Here is a 21,538-nt window from a genome sequence, read left to right on the forward strand (position 1 = left end):
GCGGCTGCAAGGCCAGCGCCCTGCGGCCGCTTGACTTTCCAACGGATTTCAATGTCCAGAAGAGTACTTCAAGTACATCGTTGTCACAACCAAGCTGTACTTGCACTACACAACCAAGCTGTACTTGCACTACACAACCAAGCTGTCTTAGCACCAGCACTCTCTCAAGTCTAAACAGTGCTGTCATGGGCACTATGGCGCTTTTCAGTGAAATCCAATCGCATGAGTCAAGTGTACGCCCTGCACCAGTGCACAGCCCAGTGATCACAGATCTGGGGCTCGATTGCTCAGTCACATGATCATACCTAGTCACTCAGTCACCTGATCATTCCAAGTTCATTTGTCACATGGTAGCACCCAGTTACTTAGTCACATGATCATACACTTTTGCTTAGTCACATGATCATACCCAGTTACTTGGTCACGTGATCATACCCAGTTTCCCAGCCTGAATCGACCTTATGCCATTTGTACGGGTCCCGAAATCCGGTAGAATCCCGTAGACCCGGTAGGGTGTTCATTGTGTGCCATGCATGCACATTTGACCTTTTTAGCTTCATAATTCAATGACCAGCAATCGCTTTTCCAGCTACTTCACTTTGGTTAGAACTAATGACTAGCTAGATCCTTGTCAGAAAAGGTTTTCGTATGAAATGCCTTCAGGCCCCATTTCTTAGTGGAAATAGCAGAAAACACCATTGGGTCCTGCACATTCAACACCCTACCGGGTCTACGGGATTCTACGGGATTTCGTGGATCTGTACAAATGGCATAAGGTCGATTCATGTTTTGCAGAGTATGTGTACATGTGCATGACTGACTACCTTATTGACCTGTACTGTGCTGTACTGTGCTGTACTGTGCTGTACTGTGCTGTACTGTGCTGTACTGTGCTGTACTGTGCTGTACTGTGCTGTACTGTGCTGTACTGTGCTGTACTGTGCTGTACTGTGCTGTACTGTGCTGTACTGTGCTGTACTGTGTGTTACTGTGTGCTGCACAGATTGCTGTGATGTCACGCAATGTCACTGCTACTCGTACTCCAGTAGAACAGGCACAGCAGTTTGCCAGTAACCTCGCAGACACTTCTTCCGACGTATCCGCTAGTGCCAGTGAGCGTAAGGACACGATTGAAGAGTTGCAATCAAGCGCAGCCGGCAACAGGGCAGCTATGCAAGCTTTGCTGGTTGTGTTACGTCAGCGATTGGCCACGACACTTTCGGATAACTCTACTGAGGTGAGGCAGGTGACTGGTTGTATTGAATGCATAGTGGTGCTTATAACTGAGCTGTACGGTGGGCGAATGCACTGGTTAATGCACCCCAGTGTGTATGGGTGTGTGTATGAGCGGATGCATGAGTGCATGTATGTGTGCATGCATGCATGGGTGCATGCATGGGTGCATGCATGGGTCGTTGCATGGGTACATGTATGAGTGGATGTATGCATGGGTGTGTGTGTGATACAACAAATTTAAATGCAGTGTAGTTGTGGCAGTTATGATGTAGTCCTAGCATTATCTTGGCCCGGGTAATTGAGCTTTGCATGTCAGTATGTTGTGTGAGATCATTATAGCAAGACTAGCTTGGTGATTAGCCTGGAGATGGGGTCGGAATTTTAGCTTAGCATGACAGTCTTTCACTATCAGCTTTCATCAAGACTGTCATACCGTTTGACACATAATCCTTATGAGTCTTAAATTTGTACGGTTGCCAAGTTTTTAGTACAGAGATGATCGTAAGGGCGTGCAGTAAACATGTCACTCGGGGTACATTCCTGACGTCTTTCTGCTTGCTTCTTTCTACACAGATGGACAAGTTGGTGGCAGATATCAGCACACTGCTTGCTGGTATCAGTGCTAGTGAAGTGGACACGATTATGTCGGATACGGAATCATCACTGTCACTGGCCAAAACTCTGTTTGATAATGCTACTGCAGTTGAGTAAGTAATTACCAGTAAAACCTGTAACTAAAGACCACCGTGACTAGCGACCAGCCTGGTATTATAGACCACTTCGCCAGGCACGGACGGTCTCACATTCATATTATGTGGTTGTGCTGTGCACCTCTAACTAAGGACCACCTGTCACTAAAGACCGCTTTCTCTGGGCCCAAGGGGTGGTCGTTAGTCACCGGTTTTACTGTACCAGGAAAGAGTCCGTTTTTCTTTCCTTCAGCGATATGCCGCAGTAAGATTGATATTTATACTTTGTACTGTTGAGGCGACGAACTGAAATAATAAAAACCAAACCGAACCAAACCAAACCAAACTAAGAATGTAAAACACTGTCTGCTGTTGCAAGTAGCCACTTCCGGACATAGACATTTACTGTATGCTTTGGCAACTCACTCCTTGCCCAACTGACATGGCAACAGGGACAGCTTGTGAAATCTAAAACCTTTCGTTTGAGCAGCGGTCGTCATTAGTAAACTGTGACAGCTCGTGGACGGATATTATGAGACAGCACCTGTCTCGGAGATGCTCCCCACGCCATGCACAACATAGGAAGCATCTCGAAATGTAATTAACCCGACTGCTGCATGGACGATAAGTGCTGCGAATAGTGATCATGCACCCTGGCCTGAGTAGCTCGCTTGGCTAATTGAAAGTCTGCCGACCTCGGCCACATTATGTTGCTAATACATGCACAACCCCAGTCACAGCGCACAAGTAGTTGGTTGAGTTTGGCCGTCAGGAGGCCAGCGCAAGGTATCCGGGGCGCGGGTCTGATTCCAGCGAGGGGCAATGTGGTACCCCGCAGCGCAAGGGTAGCGTGATACCCTAAGCCAACGTACGTGCTGCATGAGTAGCGTGATACTCGCCGAGCGCTTTTGCTGTTGCCTAGCAACGCGTTTCTGTCTTTCCTGGGCCCCCAAATGCATGTTGGGTGGCCCTGCGCATGATTGCACGTTGTCATAGCAACCTTGGAAATCTCAAGCCGGTTACCAACAAGCTAGGAATCAGACCAAGCCGCCGAATGCCCCCGCCGGCCCCCGGCGCTTCATTGCAATTGAATTAATATTTTGTCCAGAATAGTGAGCTAGGACAGATCAAATACAATGTAGCTTGGAGTACCATCATGCTGAGTGGCACTCATTGTGAGACGTAGGATAGTGTAGAGCGATAATAAATACCAGGAGGCGTGGGTGGGAGGGAGAAATTGCAAAACAGTTGGATGCACGCAGCAGCACAGCTAGCAAGAGAAAGAGCCGTGGATGGGTTTGTTCCTGTTTTTGATGGCTGTGGCCATCCGTTCGCCCAACGCTCGTGTGAGTACGGCGTTTGTTTGTGCTGCCAGCTCGCGTCCGGCGTTTGTTTGTGCTGCCAGCTCGGGCCCGGTGCGCGAGTGAAACCGAACCGTGACAAAGGCTTTCGCTCTTTAGTGCTATTGACTGGCTTTTCATACGATGCCTATTGATGTCTAGAGACATGCTGTCTAGCCTTCTCCTGGTACGCATTCACGGGGCTTTGTTGAAGTTCGTGCCGTGACCTGCCAAAGGGAATTGTTGAATGGTGCTGGGGCGAGTGAGACATTACGGCGTCCCTGCAGCCGGCCTAATCGCGTTTGTTGCCACAACCGATTCTATGGCAGGGTACATCATGTTCCGAACACTGTGGCAGTTGAGCTTCACAATGTCAGGGAATGAACAGTCACCACACTACAAGCAGTCTGTCACACTCTGTGCAATGCCCATGGCAACGCCATGGTAACCAGGACAGACCTCAGTTGCCACAACTGTGCTGGTGCTGGACATTTAGCTATGGTTTACTGCGGTCACCGAATATAGTCTGATAAATCTCAGAACTGGCGGGGAATTCTTTGTGGTGTTGTGAAAACGTGATCAAAAGTATGCTGGTCCAGGTAACCGTGCCCCTGGCAACCAACCAGGGTTCTCCCAGCGATTTCCAGGCATGCCATAAGGCAGTTGAAGTTGGTACAGTGTGGGGAGAGGGGATCCGTGGGAGGTGGAGGAGGGTTCTCCCCAGAAGTATCCTAAAGCAATTTCTCAGTCAGAAATGTAAAATTTGCCAGAGTTGGTCTGGTAACGGCTATACCTGACAAATCAGGTCAAGCAGCCCTGATTCGTCAGAAACCCCGCCAGCCACAGCACCATGTATTGTTGACCTAGTTGTGATGTACTGTTGTGTATGTGTGCTCTTCAGTGCCGAAGCACAAGCTGCATTACTGGCCGCACTGCAGTTGGAAACGGTGCTCGTCCAGGCAGCTGCTATCCAGGAAGACGCAATGCTGCTTGTCCGCCAGTTGAACATCACGGCTAATGAGACAGAACATACGCACGAAGCCGTAAGTACTAGGCACAATAACAAAACTGCAACTCAATGAAATCCGATCAAGTAGCACCCAGACCTGTTAGCTCTGGGTTGTGCACTATTGGTGCAGGGTGCCGACTCATGCATTAGATCAGTTTTCTTTCAGAATATGCATGTGCATATACAGTGCTGCTCAATGAAATCTGATCATGCAAGTCGATATCACGTCGAGGGGGGCCGGGGGGGGGTTGCAGCACCAGACCTGTGAACACTGGGTTGTGCACTAGTTTAGAGTTCAAACTTCACCCATGCAATCATGCAATCATGCAATCGCATTTCATTGAGCAGTACTGGTAGTGGTGGCAAATGTGCTCCTATTCCATGAATATTGAAGGTGAACGGTGGTACCCCCTGGTACTGTTTCATGGAGCAGACATGCACTGTCTGTTCGGATATGCACATTTCCTCCAGTTTCCTGATCTCTATCCCCTTCCACTGCGTCTTACAAGCATACAGAGGCACCTTCCTTGGTCCCACACTCCTCCATACTCAGTACCCCCCCCCCCCCCCCCCTAAAGGAACAATTTGTCACTTGATTTGTTATACAGTTCCGTGTAGAATAGACTTGGTGCACTCAATATGCCAGTGTACACTAGAGACCAGAGCAAAGTTTATGTGGCGTGGGCAGGCAGAACAGGCAGGCAAGAAGGCATTTTCACCCAGGGTTTGGCCTCCCCTCCTTTAAATTTCAGCCCAGCATCACCCTCTCTCTGTGCACATTCCAGTCCCCCCCCCCCCCCCCAATAACCCTGCATATTCCAGCCTCTTTCCGTGCACGTTCCAGCCCCCCCCCCCCCCCATATTCCACTCTCTTTCCGTACACGTTCCAGCCTTACCCCCCCCCCCCCCCATATTCCACCCTCTTTCCGTGCACGTTCCAGCCTTACCCCCCCCCCCCTCCCTGACCCCCGCCAGCCTTACCCCCCCCCCTCCCTGAACCCCAGCCCCTATTCCTGCTCCCCCACTCCATACCGAATGCCTCACCCCCCCCCCCCCCCCCTCCTGCACATTCCAGGCCTCCCCATCCCTGCTCCCACCCTTCCAGTCCTTCCATACTCCATAAACATTTCAGCTGAAGTTGTTTTGTACTCTGAGATTTTTATACTATGTAAAATATTCATTCATTTGAGGGAGAAAAGGGAAAATTTTGAAGAAAAAATGTGCTGCCACCACCAGGACATGAACCTGTGTAACTGACTGAATTTTGCAAAAGCCAAAGAATGAATAATTTGTAGATATGTCAGGGAAATTTTTTTAGTGTTCAAATAAGGATATTATGGCAATGGAAATGATTTGTTTAACACCTTCCCAGAGAAGAATTTTTTACCGTATCAGTGTTTTTTGCCGTGATGTACATGTAATATTAAAATAAAAAGTGGCGGTATTGTTCAAAGCTCATATCCAGAGTTGGGAAGGAGAAAGAAGCCGGAAAATTCTACAGGAATCTAAAATGAAAAAATCTAATATAATAATACTTTTTTAGCCTATTCTGGCTCTGAACTTCACACGTTCACACCAATCGAGCTGAGCAAGTGCTTTCTCCTCAGCTTGCTGATGGCTGAACTTCTGCATGAGGAAGGAGAAAAAAGCCGGAAAACTCTACTGGAGAAAAAAAATCTAAAATTCCACATGTTTCAAATGGTTACTGCTCGAAATATCCGGGACAATCCACAACTAGCACGTATTGCAGCATCGGTAGGGTACAGACATAGAATGGTAGGTGAGCATTGATCAGAGACTTCAAGTGATTCAGGACCATACTCCAATCGATAACTCCCAGTACTGCCTGCACCAATCTGAACGTGTTCCAAAGAGTACTTTTCAATAACACCGACCCACATTTTACTTCCGTAAAACCCCACAGCATACACTAAGTATGTCCAGACTCAATTTCAGCCATTCACATCCGGCTCCAGTTGAGGAACCCCAAACCTAGAGCTTTAATTTATTAAAAAAAGTATTGGATGGATCGGCTTTGGCAAGGCACTTAGCCAATTACGACTAACTAGATTTTGCCATAACCCCTTGTAGTGTAAGAATGTTGACTGCACTCAGGTGCATAGCTTTGCTGGTGTTGCTAGGAAGCGGACTGATTCCTGATTCCACATTACACTGTGACTATAGTACTTTTCTATCTCTAGCAGAATGGCAGTGTACTGTACTTCCAGGGTCTCAGCTGCACCGCGGTATAAGCCACAGCCTCTTCACAGGCTATTTCGTGTAAAAGAAATGTACAGTACTTGCAGTGAGAATGATGTGTGGATACCAGTACTAACAGTAGCAGCAAAACAAGCTATCTATTCCCTGCCAGTGTTAGAATGTACTTGTGTACCTACTTTGCCTCGGTTTCTCCTGCTCATTTCCTTTCACTCTGCTGTGTCCAGGCAAGGGCTTCTCTGGCACGAAGTGTTCAGTTGCGCACTGCTGCCCAGGCAGATTTGAGCACGGCATTCAACATTCTCAATGATGTGGAAGAGCTGCATGAAGAAACAGGACAGGAGTTGGATACGATACAAGCATCACAAACCTTACTCAGAGAAGATTCCAGAAACGTGACTCAGGTACATTACACTCAATAGTGACACTAGATGCACGATAACGCATCTCAGTTTTGCAATACACTGAAGGCTAACGGTAAACGATAATTATCGCATTTGTATGTTGGATGACAGACCCAAGTACCTGGTCATTTTTGAATGGTCACATTATAGTGTAACTGGAACATCTAACCTCCTGCTCCTAAACAGTCAAAACAAACTCACTGGTTGCATGGGGTGGCATCACTAGTTGCATGGGGTGACATCACTGGTTGCATGGGGTGACATCACTGGTTGCATGGGGTGACATCACTGGTTGCATGGGGTGACATCACTGGTTGCATGGGGTGCATGGGGTGACATCACTGGTTGCATGGGGTGGCATCACTGGTTGCATGGGGTGGCATCACTGGTTGCATGGGGTGGCATCGGAGTGAACCAGCCGTGTAGCTCTATTACGTTGATGTGTGATTCCTCACAGATGGCCGGGGATCTTGCATCTCGCTCCAGTCAAGTTCTTGGTGTGCTGCTGGATGCCGACGCTGCCATCAACCAACGTCTCCAGTTGTCGCTTGACTTGGTGAACCGCACCGATACTGCACGCCAGGAGATGGACACGTATCGCATGCGAGCTGAGGGTGAGGAATGACTGCTGCATGAGGCTTCACTGGAGAAATCTTTCTGACAACATGAAAGTCCAGACCAAACATGACCTTCAGGCTAGGATGAAGTTTTGGTGTGCTACGGAAAGGGTCAATGTAGAACTTTTGATTGAGCATGTCTGGTTGCACGTTGACTGCGTAAGATGCCGGTCAGTGCTCGACAGCTCAACACGGATGTGTAGGACATGCATGCATGTCAGCAACACCTTTTCTCCCTGGACAAGGACTTCTGTCCAGATGTGGAAGGTATGCATAACTGGGGATTGCAGACCATGAAACAATGCATCTATTATTTTCAAAGCATTATGTACCCGTGATTCACCACCATTTCGCCATATCTCGTAACATGCTCCGTGCCATTGCATGGGTAAATGAGATTGAAGATTACTTTATTTTCCCCCTTTTCTCTTGCACTCTTGTCCTTGTCCTCTTCTTGCAGTGGTGTACAACAGCACGGTAGAACATAGAAGGACGCTGACAAGAATGGATGGCGAGGTGACGCAGCTCCTGGCAGACCTGGATGCAGCTGTGGACAGCATCAGACGGAAAGACGAGTTCCAAATCAGATGCCAGTTCCCAGCTCCAGAACCGTAAAAACAGTACAGTAAAGTGTTGTCTCTTCTTCTAGCAAGGTCATACCAGGGCGGCTACAAGTAGTGGACAGCAGTAATCTGTGCTTTACGCTGGCATGAAACAACCTCATGACTTGTGCTACGCTGGATGCAAAGCGGAATCATTACCGAATCTGAACAACATCTAACCTACATCAAGTAATCATGATGATACGTCTGTGAAGTCAGCTGTACCGAGTCGGAGACAACACACAGTATATACATAGAACCCCTTTCTTTCTTTTGCAGGATTATATCTGAAAAACTCGTTCTCCTAGCCTGGAATACACGCTACTTTCTAGTTCACGGCCACCGTAGAGGCTGCTCTTCATGAACACAGAGAACTGGCTAAAGAGGAACAGACTAACTAACCGATGTCAACTGTATAGTTAATTATAAACATGTAAGGCCATACAAGGGTCATGCCGTCACGTACTGCACAGAAGTCTAGTCTAACACGTTAGCTGCTGCCATTCTACATACCTACATACCTGTTGCTCCGACTATTGCTGTCCGTGGCAGTACTGCCTTGCTTGCCTGCTTGGTTTGCTCGCCTCCTTGGTGTTGTCTGTCGGTGTACTCACATAGATAAGTCTGCCTAGTTGTTAACCGAGTGTGTTGAATGTGAGGATAGACAATAGGCACAACTGATAATGAACATCATCCTGTAGAGTCCAGCGTGAAGTGTATAGAGTACTGGCAGAACTAGTATAAGAGAGATAGCGGGAATGGAAGGAACGGTAGTCCTATCAGCCTCTAGCATTACTGTTACTACTGTAGCATAATGCTGGCGAGCTTTCCATTTCGAATGAAACAAAATCTAACTCAGTTGCCGCTCACGCTTGCAGTTCCTCAAGGAGAAAAGGCTTCAGGAAGTTCGAAATGATCAGGACTGTTAAGGACTGTATTTTAAATACTTCTTCGAGGTACTTCTCATGCAATGACAAAATGAGGTGTGTGTGGGGGGGGGGGGGGATTCTTATACTATTCAAATTCAAAGAGGGGAAGTAAAATCTTATTTCACAACTCCGTCTTGGGGTACGGAGTAACGGTCTTGATCCGAGGAAACTAAGAACAATAGAGCTATTTATGAATGTGCAAAAACTGCAAATACGTGGGAACTGGTGTACATTTGTAGACCGTAAATCATGGTAGACCAACTCTACATGCACAGACAGCTCGTCGAGTCACTAAGACAAGTGGATGGTCGTCAATATACAATGTAGCGCATACTACTGTGCAGCTCAATGAAAATCGTTTGCGTGAATAGTGTGCGCCCTGTGCCAGTTCACGCCCCAGTGTTCGCAAGTCTAGGGCTGCATACAGCGCCCGGAGTGGCATTGGCTTGCTTGATCGGATTTCATTGAGCAGCGCTATGGTAATGTGATGTGTGCATGTTGCTGCACGCCAGTACACACAGGATCACGGTGCACTGCACCAGTATTGTCACAGATGTACAGATCACTGTGTGACCGCATTCGATTGGGAATATGGGCCTAGTGCTGTATCACGACCCCATTAGACCACGACCATCGACTCGGCGTCCAGAAGACTGCAGGTCACAGTCTGAGAGTTTCACCATGCACCCCCCCCCCCCCCCCCCCGTGCTTCTACAAGAACAATGTGACGCTTTCAGTGAATTTCCAAACAAAACCTATCTAATAATACACACTCATCCAGTTTCAGGGGAAGTGTGCGAGTTCAGTTGGGAATATACTATATAGGATGATGGGAGTTTCTTAGCTTCCTCACACCAAAACCATTCGGCTCAGCACACCCAAGACCGCAAGTAGTGAAATTTAGATTTTACGCTGTAATGATAGTTCCCCAGAAAAAAACATGTTCCTGAGTGGTTTTACTACTGGAGTTTACTAGGCACTTGTGTATCCACTGAAAAAACGACGAGCTACTTCTGGACAGCTGGGCATCAGCTGGCCTGTCAAACTGCACGGACAAGCCCTGTGACCATTGATTTGACTGCCTCGGCCAGCACTCTGTTTGGCACCGTATCTATGGCTATGCACCTTACGAGGAAAAGAAACCTGAATCGTGGAATCTCCATATCCATACCATATACACCACATGCCAGATACGAAGATTCCACGATTCAGGATTCTTCTTCATATCCAAATAATAAGGACTGTGGGCCCCAACAGCCGGTGCAGTAGTTTCAATCGTTTCTCATACGTTTCTCACGGTTATTTGACCGCAAAACTGAAACATTTTAAGTTTCGCTTCAGTATTGAAAAAAGCCCCCGTAAATATTATTGTTCCACCTGAGGAATTATTGGATTTCAACGGTGTGCTCAAGAGGATGATATTCCTTGGCATTATCATTGTTGAGTTCTGTCTCGTGCGTGGAATAGAGCTAGTGGAACGTTACGGCTTGATTGCTAACGTTCATGTGTATCCAACATGCAATCAACGCTGTTCCTTTTCGGTGCACAATGGAGGCATTGATGAATATCGTTGGCGGTGCCAATGTGACGGCTACGTCAAAAGCGTCCGTGTTGGCTCATTCTTCCAACGGAGCCATTTGCCTCTAGATTTGTTGATGGCGGTCATCGTCTTCTGGGCCAAGCAAGAGCCGGTGAAGAACTTTTCAAATGTTACAAGGTGACGGAGAAGCCACTGCTCGACTGGTACAACTTTCTCCGAGGCGTGACAGCTGAGTACCTCACCAATAACCCATACCATCTGGGGGGGGGGTTGTGGAAATCGATGAAGTACTTTCACCGGAAGTATCATCGCGGTCAATGGAGGGAAGGCCAGTGGGTCTTTGGTGCAATCGAAAGGTACAGGATAATCACCCCACTGAACTCCGTATCCCTTATGCTTAGTGGCACTTCACCAGCCGCTACAGACTTTCTACACAGCTCGACCACGATGGCTCCCAATGTGAAAGTCGGTATGTGGGTAGGACTCTTCAGCACCTGGATGCACGTATCCGTCGGCATGTCCCATTGCATGCGATGCCTGAGGATCAGCGTTGTACACGGCCGCGGAGAGGCCGTCCTCCTCCGAAGCGTCTCCCTGGGGGTGGTGTCCAGTGCTGTGTCCTCCCAGTCGCTGGTGTCGTCATCATCGTCCGTTTCAGTGTCGATGGAAGTGTCGACAGCGGTTACTTCCCGAAGGTGTCAGGGGTACCCGCGTAAGTCGCTAGATGTGACTACAACAACGGCAGTGAGTGCAACGACCATCACCAAGAGGCGGCGTGGATCTGTGAGTGCAACGACCATCACCAAGAGGCGGCTCTCGCGGAGGCGGATCTCCACCTAAATGCAGGGGTAGAACAACCTTGGCAACGGCGGCAGTGTCGATGGCAGTGTCGATGGCAGTGTCGATGGCAGTGTCGATGGCAGTGTCGATGGCAGTGTCGATGGCAGTGTCGATGGCAGTGTCGATGGCAGTGTCGATGGCAGTGTCGATGGCAGTGTCGATGGCAGTGTCGATGGCAGTGTCGATGGCAGTGTCGATGGCAGTGTCGATGGCAGTGTCGATGGCAGGGTCAGCAACAACAACTGGTGCGTCTCTATTGGTAGGTTCAGTGACACCGCCAACAGCAGGGTCAATAGCAGCAGCAGCAGCACAGTGGACGGCAGTGCTAACGGCAGAGTCAACGGCAGGGTCAATGGTAGCGTCACCAGCAGAGTCAACGGAAGTGTCAAAGGCAACTGATGTGGTGCCGACTTCTGCGCCTGGCAGGGACTACACTGGAGACGTCTGACTGTGGTCCTGGCTAAAGTGTCAATGTTTGTTCTGTTGATCGTGAATATGATTCTTCTGTTGCCAACCACCTCATTGCGAATGCTGATTGTGCTCGTGTGTATTCTGATAGCCACTTCTCTGTTTTGTCACGTACCCGTGTGCGTGGCCTCGCCCATCTGAAGGTCTTAGAAACTAATAATTTTATATTTACACTACCCAGCCACCTTTGAGAAGAAGTAACGACGACCGAGACGACCTGGCCATTATTCGAATGCGCCGTTAAGCGACAGTGAAATTACAAGACAAGCGGGATAGTTCCTCAACATCAAACGCTAGATCAAAATTTAGCAGCATCGGACGCAGCACAGCCCTGACTGGAGTGAATGCCCCATGGGCTTCTGGGTGTGTGTCAAGTGGCTGTTTTGCGGCGGAAGATGCTGACTGAAAGCGCAGGCAAAATCAGTGTACATGTTGAACGGGTATTGGTGGCGTGGTGTGGCTGGCAGGACAATGATTGCCCCAGGGGCCTCTGGGTCTGCCGTGTCGGCCACTTTCGCTTCGTCGTTCGTTCCCCGTCACGTCACTATGGGACAAGTACAGTCAGCCGCAGTACCTTTCTTTTGTGGCACATGCAATAACTAACTTTTCTGGTGTTAGACTGACTGCAGTTTTTTGCGCCCCCTTTTCACACGTGCTACATGTTCCTGTTCCAGTCATGAGCGCGTGTCGTTATCACCTGACCTTGTTATCACTTTTGTCACTTTTGTCACTTAGGGTATGCCACGTTTCTATGCAGAATGAGCGCAATTGCGCCAATTTAGCCCTATAAAGATCAGTCCATTCTTATTATTCTTTCATTCAACATCATATGCCTCCACTGATGAGCTCAGGAGGAGCGAAACAGCTGTCTGGAGGGTCATTGTCAATATCAATATATATACCGGAATTGTCCCCGCTGTGGTGATGGTGATGTGAGTGCAGAGTTTGGATCGGCCAAGAGCGCAATGTGGTGGTGTGGTGTATTGGATTCCAGCCACCTTTGTGTAAACAAAAGAAAAATGTAATATCTCTTGCTTACTAACCCCCCTGATCCCACTAGTTAACGTAGCATCCATTATTTTGGTGTTTGTCTTTACACAGTGTGTGTTTTTGTTCCTCTTGTCTCATTTCTCACCTTCTCTTTCTCTCTTTCCCTTTTTCTTTTCACCCCTTCGCTAAATTTATCACCTTGTTGTAATGGTTGCCACCCTTGTGATGCTACTTATCCCTATGTTTCATTGGTTCTGGGTGCTTGTATTTCATTTGAAGAGAATGCCCGAAAACTGGTTCATGAATTTCGGAGTCCTTATTGCTGATGATGGTAAAGAATAGCTTGAGATTTGTAGTTTTTCTTTCCTTGATAAGCTTCCCATCTCCAAGAAAGAAATAAGCTATGAATAAAATTAAACTGGCGCTCATGTCAAACAACAAAGAAGCAAAGGTTTAGTTCCGGAACGTTTTCTTGTCACATTTATCAATGGAATCTCGTGATTGACAGAAAAGAGATACACGGCAGTAGGATTAGGATTATATACACTTGAACCTTAAGGTGACAGCGTGAAAAATAATGATATTCACACAAATAATACGCGGCAACCATTCGTAAAAGATTATTAGGGGAGTGTGAGGGATGTTTTTTTTACCGATGCATTTTCACATACTTGTTTCATTACTATCCTAGGATTACACTTTTAACATCCATCGCACTCCCCTATTAATCTTTTACGAATGGTTATCACATATTAGTTATCACTATAATAATAAATGTAGAAGAGAAACCGAGTTTCAAACTATAATAATAGTGATAACTAATACGTGATATACACTTGAGTTTAAGGTGACAGCATGAAATATTATTTTCATGCTGTCACCTTAAAAACTCAAGTGTATATATCCAACTGCTCTTTATCTCTTTTCTCTCTCAGTTGTGAGATTCCATTGATAAATGTGACAAGAAAACGTTCTGTAACTAAACATTTGCTGCTTTGTTGTTTGTTCATAGCTATTTTACGGTTATTATCTCCACGTTGACTATTCAAAATTAATAATACGGTGCACAGATATGGAAAACAGAGTGCTGGCCGAGACAGTCAAATCAATGGTCACAGGACGTATCCATGCAGTTTGACAGGCCAGCTATTGCCCGGCTGTCCAGAAGTAGCTCAGCTTTTTTCAGTACAGTCAACTTCGCTAATAACGACTGCGGATATAACGACAATTCGCGAATAACGACAGAATTTCCATGCCCAGAGCAAAGTCCCATCCAACTGTAATACCTACAATGAGACAGTTCGGGTATATAACGAAACTTCGCGAATAAGGACACTTTCCTTATGCCCCGCCGAGTGTCGTTATAACTTATACCCAAAGTTGACTCCAGTTTTACCCCCGAGTCAAGTGAGTTTGACTACGGTACTCACAAGTCACGACTTCATTGGCAATATGTGGAGCAGTGGAGGCGGCTGCTCCCTACTTTGGAGGTCGCACTTCCTGCTGACGCTTGGTTGATTTATGACCGCCGTCTGAAGCACACAACCAGCATATCGAAACGCTACACTCAGCAAGAAACCAGCATTGGAAAGTGCATGTACCACTCCCTAGGTTCTTCAGCGGGGGGATTTACCCTAAATATTTGCGATTGAGTTGGTTAATGAAGTTTTAAAATATTCGGACGGTGCTGAAGGAACACCACAACTTCTAGCGCTCCAGCAGCCCAAATACCGCTGTGTCTAGTAGCAGTACTTCGCGAAAAGAGGTTTTGAAACCGATAATTTCACAAAACCTCATACCCATGATAACCGCTATCCACTAACAATAGGAACATACTACAGTCATGTCACGTGAGTCGAAAAGAAGCATTTACCGTTGGAAAGATCACCTCAAACTGTTACTTCGACAGGAAATTCCCGGATACACAACATTTCTTCGCTTCAGCAGACTCTGGAGTTGGAAATCATCTCTTACCTTGCAGCCTCTGGCAGAAGGACTGACTTGCCGATATGCATGGAGCCGCTGAGGAAAACATGCTGAAATTCCGGTCCGACAAGGTGAACCTCCACAGCAGGAAATGGCGAGATAAGTGAGACATGTCCATAAACGTGTCAAAGGACGCTGCAAGCGACGCCACAAGCTATCAACCACCCGCCATGGCAAGGAGATACATTTCTCCAGGAGGCTACCACAGAGAGAAAGGAAAAAAGAAGCTCTTCCAATGATGTAGACCAGCTAATGGTAGACGCTGAACACCAACCAACCTCCTTGCAGCCAACTAAGCACCTAAGTCCTTGTCTGCATGAGCTCGAGTGAGCTCGCCAGGCGGGCGGACTGCTGTGTAATCCCCGACCCTGCAGCAGACTCACACCATTGAAGTGTCACCTGTAGAATTGGCGCTAGCGCTCCCTCAGGTCAAGGTGTGACATAGCCTACAACCTAACCCTTAGTTACCGTGTTGGGTAAGTGAGGTGGTAAGTAGACTGAGACTGTCAATATTATTTGTTGCCCAGGCGAGGGGCTTCTCACCGGCATGCACCACAAATTCACAATGTCAATGGACCACATGCCAGCTTGTAGTACTTGTCACTTGGAGATTTTGAGTCAGTTGAGAAATGAAGGTTGCGTGAGTCGAGGGTCTGGCTGCACTGGCACTTAACTGTACTTGTATGAGTCTTAGACAGGGGCGTCGGGAGGCATTCGACATTGGTGCGGCCATGAAGAGGTACGTGGGGTCCGGGGCCCTCCCCTGGGAATCCTTTTTGGAAAATTGGACCCAAATGGTCCACATTTCATTGCTTCAAAAATCACAAGACAAACATTATCAGTGGCTTTGCAGGGGCGTCGGAAGGTATTTTTAGTGTGATACGGTCAGTCATCTGAAGTGCAGTTTACTTGTGGGGGAGGATGGCGGAGGCGAAAATTTTGGAAATTTAGAGCAGATCAGTGTATTTTATTGATTCACGGGGTACCTGAGGCAAAAAGTGGTACGGTCAATACCGTAGTGACCGTACCGTGTCCGACGCCCCTGCTTTGGCAGCACCTGCCGCACTGGTTCCGATGCAATACGGATGGAGTGGCGAAGAACAGAGGGAGGGTGATCAGCCATAGGCCGTTCTTATTTTTTTCATACACTACAGTTTATGGCCGAGTCACCTCATCATTATTACAGGTGGAATCATGATAATTCAAACCTCAAAATGCCAGGAAAAAACTTCTAATTATCCGGACATTCTAATTATCCAAACATGCACCCACAACACAATATCATTAATATGTATGTCAAAATGCTCTCATGGTCACGCAGAGTTGCGCTATGGACCTTAGACACAGATTTCGCGGATACTGAACTGACCGGCACAGCCTGCTCATGCAAACTGAACTGACCAGTACAGTGTACAGTGAACTTCGAATTACACTTTGCTAACTTCAAATTATCAGCACAAATCCCACACATTTTCTATGTAAGTGGAATCTGTGGGACTTCGGACATATCCAGTTCGAGGTTCGAATTATCAAAATTTATGCGGGACTCGCATTGATAGAAATCGGTCCTGGAAAAACTTCTAATTAAGCGGCATGTTCGAATTAAGCCATATTCGAATTATCAGGATTCCACCTGTATAGCGGTATGCAGTGTTTGGTGAGATCTGTCCGTTCCGTTCTTCTACGCCCCGCAGTACTTTACACCACAGTGTGGCTTACGCAGTCATGACTTTAGAAGATCTGAAGAAAACACATTGTATTGATGACAAGAGGATAAGGTATACATGCAGTGCAGAAGATAGTGAAGAAGTCGAGCAGAGCTCCGGTGATAGCAGCATTTTGACCAACCACCACAATCTCAATCCCTTGACAAGACATGCAGAATCCCTGGATTTCTCTCAAAATCCCTGGATGGCACAAAAACAAGTGAAAAAGAGTTTTCCCGCCAAGAAAACGTTCAACTCTGCAGCTCTGCGCACAGCACAGTTCGTATCGACTCTGTAGTGCAGTTTGATCAGTCGGCGCCCGCCTGTCACTTTGTCAGTGCAGATCTTGCAGGCTAGGCATGGTCAGGTCTTGAAAGTGCTGTGCACAGTTCGAAGTGCGAATGAGCACCGTACATACCTTTGAAAAAAGTTTTTAAAAAACCGGGACATTCGGGGCGAATCCATGGAGTTTTCAGGAAAATACTGTATCAGACAAAACTGTGGTTTTCTGGGAGTTTGCTTGAAATCCCCGGGACCCCGGGAGGTGTGTTGATTTTCCGGGATTTTCCCGGGAAAAACGGGAGGGTTGGCCAGTATGTAGCAGGATAATTATTATAACTAGTAGTGATATGCTTGGGCAGCAGCAGCAGCAGCACAAGAAGCAAAGCAGCCAGTGGACAAAGAACTGCCAAGAACTGCCAGGCACAATACTGATAAAATGGAAAAAATCGCATAGAGTGCTAAGACTGAGCATGGACGAGCACGTGTACCTCCAGGAGCAAATCTAATGCAAAAAGCCGAGTACAACACCAGAAACCTGCTGGTGGTAATGGGCGCTGTGTAACAGCATGATAAAACAGTGCGCATGTGCAGAAAACCTACCAACACCTAGTCTTATGTTACACAATACCATACTGCTGCAAAGCTTAGAATTATAATATAATTATTTATAATACATGTGCAGAATCAAACAAAACATCGTCAACACTTCAACAATCATAGAGCAGCAAATCCATAAAGCGCTGTCCAGCTAAGCCGCGAAATCCTGTGTAAAGTAAATATTCCGCCCCTGTCCACTCAAAGTCATCTGGTGCGAACATTGAAAACTCAAGCTCAAACTCACAACATGTGAAAGGTGCATATGCACTTCAACAGCAGCGCACACACAAACACAGCAGCAGTCAAGAAGCATACCATACAAACACAGGGTACCGTAGACACAGAGTGCTAGCGCAGATTCGACGACAGACTATCAACACGACGCTCAAGCCCTCTCCTAGTCTCAAGTCAGTGAACATGCGCACTCAAAGAAACCAAAAACAACAATCAGCCAATGACAGTCCTTGGCCAGAGCAAAGCGTACTTGTTGGCACCGGATCTCCAGATACCCATAAAAGTTCTAGAGCTTAGACAGCTGTCAGGCTGCTGCGAAGTGATCCTATCCTAGGGAAGCAGTTACATGTTTACTGCACTGTACACTATCATTGGTGGCAATGAGTAGTCAGCTATGCAGCACTTATCGGTGATGATGGATGGCCTATCAGTGACGTAACCGCGCTATCATTGGTGACGATGTGCAATCAGCGGAGTAGCCTCGCTGTCCGACGAGTTGAGGCTATGTGGATCGGCAATGCCACTATCATTAGCTGCTGGTGAGATGGCAGTCAGGCCAGCACCGGGAGAGCCTCCAGCTCGCTGCAGTGGGCTAGCATTCCAGCCGGCGGCCTGCGGAGGTGTATACACCTGGATGTCGCGCTGGCGGTGCAGCATGTTCAGGTAGTGCTGCCGTACCTTCTTCGTGAACACCACAAACAGCAAACCATTGCAGAAGCCCTGTGCAGAGTCACCCACTCCCTGTGACGATAGGTCAACAAACAGTAAGACAACGTACATGTACATGTAGTTTTAAAAGAGTTTATTCATTGCTGCACCATTGAATGTCCCCTGCAGTAATGCCGGGCGCCCAAAAACGAACGGGCTAGAGTTTCACCAAACAGAGTATACCGCCATAGTACATACAAACGGTGACTCAACTGTGCATAGACTGTAGTACATAACAAATACAACAGCTTAGGCTACGAGGCTGGTATGCCACCCAACAGCCACTATCTACCAACACCACAAAATTCCACACAGGCACACACACACTGTACTTGTACCGTACTTGCTCACTGCCAAAACTGGTCACGTGGGTTTCCCCGGGAGAGGAGAAAGAGACTCAAAAGGAATCTTGGAAAGATGACTCAATTGGCTATTGAACCGCCCAACGGCTGACACACCCTGAAATCCCCAAACTCTGGGTGGACTTAGAAATGATCCCACATACAGGCTCACCACACCTCAGTAAGTGGGTGAGGACAAGGTGCAGAAAAAAGGATTGACGGCATTAGGGTATCCGTCCTGGGATCCAGCTGCAGTTACCCCTGCCCCCAGTGAAGGTAATAGGTGCTACTAGTGTGGGTGGCTAAATCAGAGTGGATGGCACCCTCTCTCCCCCCCCCCCCCCCACACACACACCCACACACCTACCTGCAGAAAGTGCAGTGTCTGGTACCAGGTTTTGGGCCGATCCATCTGCGGATCATCATCGTCACTGAACATATAGTACATCTGGCGCACGGTCATGATGGACGACCAGATATGTAGCAGTATGAACAGCATGGGAAGCAGCATCAGCTTGCGATCAACAGCTTGCACTGCCACTACAGAACCGCTCGTCACAAACTGCTCGCCTGCCTTTGTCTAGCAGAGCAATAACAATACAAACCAAAGCACTCACTAAGTCAGCAAGCTTTACATTAATAATATAATGCTATATCCCGGGCCCTACAGACAGGACATCACCTCCACAAAACGACCACGAAAGGACGAGATGGTGGGGCGCTCTGACGGTACTTTACGGCAACATGATATGCTCGCACCTTCCATCTTATCAATTCGCTTGTCCCAGCTGGCACCTATGCTTTTTCAGCCGCCTACTGCAAAAGAATTTGCAGAACGTCCTCATCCTTGCTATCGATGACAGTGCATGGCCACTAAAAGTGGTGCCAGCTCATTTGCTGTGAATCCACCAAATCATTTGCTGTGAATCCACCAAATCGCATGGCCTAAACCGCATCACATGCACCTCACTCAACTTATTCTAGCATTTCTGTCCTAAATCGCACCGTGTGCATTCTCCAATAGCTCTAGTGTTTCTAGAATCCACAAATAAATAAAAACATGGGCTATACCAGATCTCTAGATCCAACCTTTAGCGCCGTGAACTTACCTCCTTCTGGATGTGAAAGCGGGTGCGGAAGTAGAGAATGGGCACGAGGATGTACGCTAGGTACGCCCAGAGCTCACTAGCCAGGAAGATGAATACGGTGGACTTGACGTGACCGATGCCTGGTTTGAGCACACACCACCAGCCTTGCCAGCCGGTGATACTGCTGGGCCTGCCACCTAACAGCTGCATGCCTATAAGAGTGCACGTCACCGCCAGTGGAATGCCCCAGCAGATGACGTAGAAGACGACCATCACTCTGACATTCTTGATCACTTGCCACTGGAGCACAACGGCAGCGTAGAGATACACGGCCAGGGCAATCGTCCACAGAAGGCAACTCGCGCCAAAGAATGTGGCTGCAGCTGCTTGTCCTTGACATATGCTCGGAGAGTGACTGGCAAGTAATCCTGTGCCATTGCTTACTGCTACTCCTAGATCAGCTACGGACAGGCACACTAGAATGTGCCTGGAACGACTACGTATCGTTTTAAACAGAATGTAACTGATGATAATCAGTGATGAGCCGAAAAACGACAGCACGCACACAGCTAGAATTGAATATTTTAAGGCATCACTCGGCTCATAGGCTGTGACGTTTGCTGTATTGGACGACGCCAGGTATTCCACTGAATCCATACTATCCATCGTATCTGCTAGCTAGGTTTATCCAATATTATGTAGTTTGACAGCAGCAGCTCGTTCTATCCAGTGTGACCCGCATGTTTGGTTGATTGTCGTCCCTTGGATCCGGATTCAGCCATTCAACACGCCATGGTGTATTCAACGAACAAAACCACAATTACAAGTAGAGATCATGCACGTAGACTCAACAACAAAACAAAAACTCCATCTGCAATTTGAAGTTCTGAACTCTCCAATCATTTTCAAACAAAAAACAAAAAAACGAACGACTTTTTATGTTGTAAATAATTATAAAGCCGTTGATCTGACTCGTTTGAGCGAGCTCGAGCTGCGGGCGCGAGCGCGAGCTGCGCGATCGAGTTCTTGAGCTTTCTCTTTCTGCGCTACGTATACGTAGCTATGACTATGACCTGATGACTTTAGTTTTCATGTAGAGGCGACGGTTTCAAATAGGAAATAGGTTGCAAACCGGAACGGACTCAATATTCACTTTCTCTCTTGGTATTTTGATTAGAAAACATATGTCACAGTGAGACTACGATGTGTTATACTCCGAGCCAAAATTTCATGGCTCTGCGATGACCAGAAGCGCCATATCAAGCAGGTGAGTTTTTGACGTGTTGCTTCGCACTGCGACTTGAGTTTTACGACTTTCGAAAAATCAACTTCTTGTCGCAGGTAAACAGCGGCTCGCCTCTCGACAATAAAGCACCGCATACCAATCAAAACTAATGGAAGCACACACAAGGCTTATTGTTACTCTGTACTGGCCGTCGTGGAGCGATAGCAATTACCTAATTTCAGACCCAGAGTGAATTTGACGGGCACTCTAAAACGTGTCCGGTTTGGAGCCACCTCTGATTTGAACTTTTTTGAAGCGAAAAATTGGGCAACTTGGAGGCAATGGGTCAACACAAAGGAGTGGCTCAGTTCGATTGACTCTGGCCCCAGAGCAAACTTCAACATGCCAGTTTCCTTCCACAAACATATTTCGAGTGAAAAATCAACGTTGATGATCGTTTTGGGTCTATACAAATTTGGCTGTCAAAACG

General features: G+C 47.4%; 2 protein-coding genes and 1 long non-coding RNA gene across 3 annotated transcripts in view; 1 reads left to right on the forward strand and 2 right to left on the reverse strand.

The window, feature by feature from the left end:
• The window catches only part of LOC135808900 (laminin subunit beta-2-like), a 56,355-nt gene extending 47,541 nt beyond the window's left edge, over positions 1-8,814 (forward strand). The window contains exons 29-34 of the mRNA XM_065322144.1: positions 1,004-1,237; positions 1,810-1,943; positions 4,167-4,308; positions 6,719-6,895; positions 7,353-7,509; positions 7,973-8,814. Coding sequence (XP_065178216.1) covers positions 1,004-1,237; positions 1,810-1,943; positions 4,167-4,308; positions 6,719-6,895; positions 7,353-7,509; positions 7,973-8,127 — 999 coding nt within the window. The 3' untranslated portion in view covers positions 8,128-8,814. The remainder of the gene's footprint in view (positions 1-1,003; positions 1,238-1,809; positions 1,944-4,166; positions 4,309-6,718; positions 6,896-7,352; positions 7,510-7,972) is intronic.
• Positions 8,815-14,317: 5,503 nt separating this feature from the next.
• On the reverse strand, positions 14,318-15,223 carry LOC135810752 (uncharacterized). The gene is made up of 3 exons (XR_010552364.1): positions 15,146-15,223; positions 14,856-15,066; positions 14,318-14,413 (listed from the first exon to the last, which is right to left on the reverse strand). It is a non-coding gene; the product is annotated as an uncharacterized LOC135810752 (long non-coding RNA).
• A 1,944-nt stretch (positions 15,224-17,167) lies between these two features.
• LOC135808908 (G-protein coupled receptor 157-like) lies at positions 17,168-20,744 on the reverse strand. Its single transcript, XM_065322152.1, has 3 exons — positions 19,845-20,744; positions 19,103-19,315; positions 17,168-18,427 (listed from the first exon to the last, which is right to left on the reverse strand). The coding sequence occupies exons 1-3, from the start codon at positions 20,487-20,489 to the stop codon at positions 18,134-18,136; spliced, it is 1,152 nt and encodes a 383-aa protein (XP_065178224.1). The 5' UTR covers positions 20,490-20,744; the 3' UTR covers positions 17,168-18,133.
• Positions 20,745-21,538: the final 794 nt, after the last annotated feature.

The sequence above is a fragment of the Sycon ciliatum genome, chromosome 2 (assembly GCF_964019385.1).
Source record: "Sycon ciliatum chromosome 2, ocSycCili1.1, whole genome shotgun sequence".
Taxonomy (NCBI): Eukaryota; Metazoa; Porifera; class Calcarea; order Leucosolenida; family Sycettidae; genus Sycon; species Sycon ciliatum.

Excerpts from the sequence above, each read along its gene's own strand:
- LOC135808908 (XM_065322152.1), bottom strand. The coding sequence starts at position 20,489 with ATGGATAGTATGGATTCAGTGGAATACCTGGCGTCGTCCAATACAGCA. Across the intron at positions 19,316-19,844 it reads GCTTTCACATCCAGAAGGAG|ACAAAGGCAGGCGAGCAGTT; the intron begins GTAAGTTCACGG and ends TTGCTCTGCTAG. Across the intron at positions 18,428-19,102 it reads AGACACTGCACTTTCTGCAG|GGAGTGGGTGACTCTGCACA; the intron begins GTAGGTGTGTGG and ends CTATCGTCACAG.